The 3743-nt window shown below is 43.4% G+C and overlaps 1 protein-coding gene across 1 annotated transcript; it reads right to left on the reverse strand.

Annotated features, from left to right (window-relative positions):
• Positions 1–2871: 2871 nt before the first annotated feature.
• On the reverse strand, positions 2872–3743 carry LOC117849277 (uncharacterized mitochondrial protein AtMg00810-like). Its single transcript, XM_034730838.1, has 3 exons — positions 3597–3743; positions 3241–3303; positions 2872–3138 (listed from the first exon to the last, which is right to left on the reverse strand). The coding sequence occupies exons 1-3, from the start codon at positions 3741–3743 to the stop codon at positions 2872–2874; spliced, it is 477 nt and encodes a 158-aa protein (XP_034586729.1).

The raw sequence follows: 3743 nt of genomic DNA on the forward strand, positions 1-3743 counted from the left end.
GAAATCATAGCATCTTGGAAAATCTCGTGATTTTCAAACTTCGTTTGTATTTTTGATAATTAAAAAATCATTTGGCCACACGTTCGTAGTCATGTTTCCTTAACAAAATGTTCGAAATTTCTTTTAATTTTCCGGGTGAGACCTCAATTTGGACTCACTAACATGAATATGATTTTTCCACTCATATTATTCCATTATTCCAATCACCTGCAGTTCAAATTTGACTTAAATCAACAAATTACTCTAAATGAAATTAATTGATTAAATATAGCAAACAGGTCAATAAATAGTCCACCTTCTACCATGCAGTGCCAAATGTCATACATGTGGAGTATAAAAAGTTTGGAGGGTGGAGGAGGGAAATTTGTTTTTTGTTTTGCCAAGTGTGTCAAAAAACACTCGGCAAACCTTCATGTTTGCCGAGTGTCCCATCAAAACACTCGGCAGACATGAAGGTTTGCCGAGTGTCCCGCCTAGCACTCGGCATACCCTGAGCTTTGCCGAGTGTCCCCCGTCGACACTCGGCAAACAGCTAACGTCCGTCACGGGCTTCACCGGACGCCGCACGTGCAGGTCACATGCTCAAGAGTTTGCCAAGTGGATTTTATTTGCCGAGTGTCCCCGTGAGTTTGCCGAGTGTTTTTTTATGTGGCACTCGGCAAATGATATTTTCGCCGAGTGTATTATGTTTGCCGAGTGTTATGAGGAATACACTCGGCAAACGGGGCCTTCGCCGAGTGCCCGCAGTATTGCACTCGGCGAAAAAATTACACTCAGCGACTTGAGTGTTTCCCGTAGTGGTAACAATGACAGAATCTATCGCACCTTCACTTGAACATGAGTAGTTTCCAAATGTACCCCTGCTGTTACTGGCTCCCTTGACCTGCAGAGCAACTTGTCTATCATATTACTGATCTATGGCACAAAATTGGCATATCACTCAGGTAGTGTAACAAAGTACATGTTCTATTACCAAGGTGCACGGCGCTAATCCCCGGCCATAGACTAACACTTGGACAACACGAGCCAAATCACAACAATCATGGCTAGAGTATTACATCTTTATACAGCACACTACCAATCCAGCGATGATTGTTTGTAAGATTGCTAAAGCATTCCCTTGCCAATGACCTATATCACAGACAGTTTTAAGGAAAATGACATTTGGTATCAAGGGGACTGTGATCAAAACAGTTTTTAAATAAGAACTATTAGTGATATAAAAAATGTTAGGTGAACCTTTAGGATGTAATACATATATAGTCCTTGACAACAATCCTGTTGGTGATGAGGTGAACCGTTGTTCTGGTTTTTCCATGGTTGCCACGTACTTATTGCTCTGGGTGCTACTAGAGTATTATACAATCTATGAGTTTGTCCTCGAGCATGTCAGTCAATGACACTTGAATAATGAGACCACCTTGGCCATCAACGGGAGCAGGGATGAATCGAACTTGAACAATTTAATTCGACACAGCATTGGCTAGTCTTTTATAAAGATTTTGACATCATTATTTCATTGTTTTAAGAATATTTTACTACATGATATAATACTTAGTAGAAATACATCTTTTGCTTTTTTATCCCTCGAGAGATGCTTGACTTCACTTGATTCAGATCATTCAGAAATAGGGACAGAAAACTCATGCTGAGCTCGACCCGAGCAAATTAACAGTCTAGAGGACTGTTTTACTTGTTGACAAAAATAGTCTATTTTAATTACAATGTCCGATCCGGCAAGACACTAATAATTATGTAAATGTCAACTTTGGTATGCTCAATCATAAATTTACTAATTATGATGTAATAATAATTCGGTGGCGGCTACCTATATAAGTTCACTTATGTTCGACCATTACTCGAAAACAATCAGATAAGGGTACATTGCAACCTTCTTGAAAGCAATAGGGATTGCGTGAAAAATAGATTGATTAGGGTATACAACATGTACAATATATAGGCAGCCATTGGTGATATAAGTTCACTTATGTTTGACCATTACTTGAAAACAATCAGATAAGGGTATATTGCAACCTTCTTGAAAGCAATAGGGATTGCGTGGAAAATAGATTGATTAGGGTATACAACATGTACAAATATATAGGCAGCTATTGGTGAGGTTTATACAAACACAACCGACCAAGGGATAAGACTGCCCATCCTAATCCATCTAGGGCACGGCAGGGAGCCGGCCTGGGCCTGGCGCACAGCTAGTGCCCATGTACACGCATAACACATACAACACATACACATCTTCTAACATGCCCCCGCAGTCTGATTGTCGGCAGCTTGAACGTTTATACTGGACCTGAACTCTGTAAACACTAAAGAAGATAGGCCTTTGGTGAAAATATCGGCGTACTGAGAGCTCGTCGTAACATGAAGAACGCGGACATCACCAGTAGAAACGCGCTCACGAACAAAGTGGAGATCTATCTCCACGTGTTTGGTGCGCTGATGCTGAACGGGGTTCGAAGACATGTAGAAAGTGCTGATGTTATCTCAATAAACCAAGGCGGTGCGACGCAGAGGAACATGCAGCTCAACTAGAAGTTGGCGCAATCAGGAGACCTCGATAACGGCATTGGCAACCGCTCGATACTCAGCCTCGGCACTCGAGCGAGAGACTGCAGTCAGTTGCTTTGAAGATCAGGAGACCAAGTTGTTGCCCAAAAAAACTGCATACCCGGAAGTGGACTTCCGGGTGTCTGGGCAACCAGCCGAATTAGCATTGGAGTAAACCAGCAAATCCAACTGAGTAGAGGGCTAGAGATGCAAACCCAAGTGAAGAGTGCCACAAATATACCGCAAAATGCGCTTCAAGACGGCAAGGTGTGGCTCACAAGGATTATGCATGTGGAAACAAACCTGCTAAACCGCATAAGCAATGTCGGGGTGAGTGAAGGTGAGATACTGTAGAGCACCAGCGAGGCTCTGAATGTTAGTCCTATTGACAAACGGGGCACCGTCAGTAGTAGATAGCTTCGGATTTGTATCAACCGATGTGGAACAAGACTTGCAATCAGTCATACCAGCATGCTCCAGAATCTCCAACATAAACTGGCGCTGAGACAGAAGAAGATCATTACCAGACTGCTGAACACGCATACCTAGAAAATGATGAAGTTCACCAAGATCCTTCATCAAAAACTCCCACTATAAAGCATTAATAGTGCGACGAAGAAGAGGTGTCGAAGACGTCGTGAGGACTATATCATCCACATAAAGGAGAAGATAGACCATGTCATCGCCGTGGTGGTACACAAATAGAGAAGTGTCGGTCTTGGCTTCCACAAAGCCGAGCTGCAACAGGTGAGAGGCAAAGCGACTGTACCAAGCATGAGGAGCCTGCTTAAGGATACAGAGTGATTCAGCCGACAAGGACGAGTGGTATCCTCAAAGCCAGCAGGCTGAGCACAGTAGATTGTCTCTGAAAGCGTCCCATGAAGAAAAGTATTCTTCACATCCAACTGCTGAATCAGCCAATGACGAGAGAGAGCTAGGGACAACACTATATGAACGGTGGTAGGTTTGACGACAAGACTGAAAGTCTCAGAAAAATCAATCCCAGGTCGCTGAGTGAACCGGCGAAGCACCCATCGTGCTTTGTAGCGCTCCAGAGAACCGTTGGTATGAAACTTGTGCTTGAAGACCCACTTGCTAGTAACAACATTGGCTCGAGCAGGACGTGGTACAAGATCCCACGTGTGATTGGCCAGCAGCGCGTCGAACTCCTCCTGCAT

The sequence above is a fragment of the Setaria viridis genome, chromosome 3, assembly GCF_005286985.2.
Source record: "Setaria viridis chromosome 3, Setaria_viridis_v4.0, whole genome shotgun sequence".
NCBI lineage: Eukaryota > Viridiplantae > Streptophyta > Magnoliopsida > Poales > Poaceae > Setaria > Setaria viridis.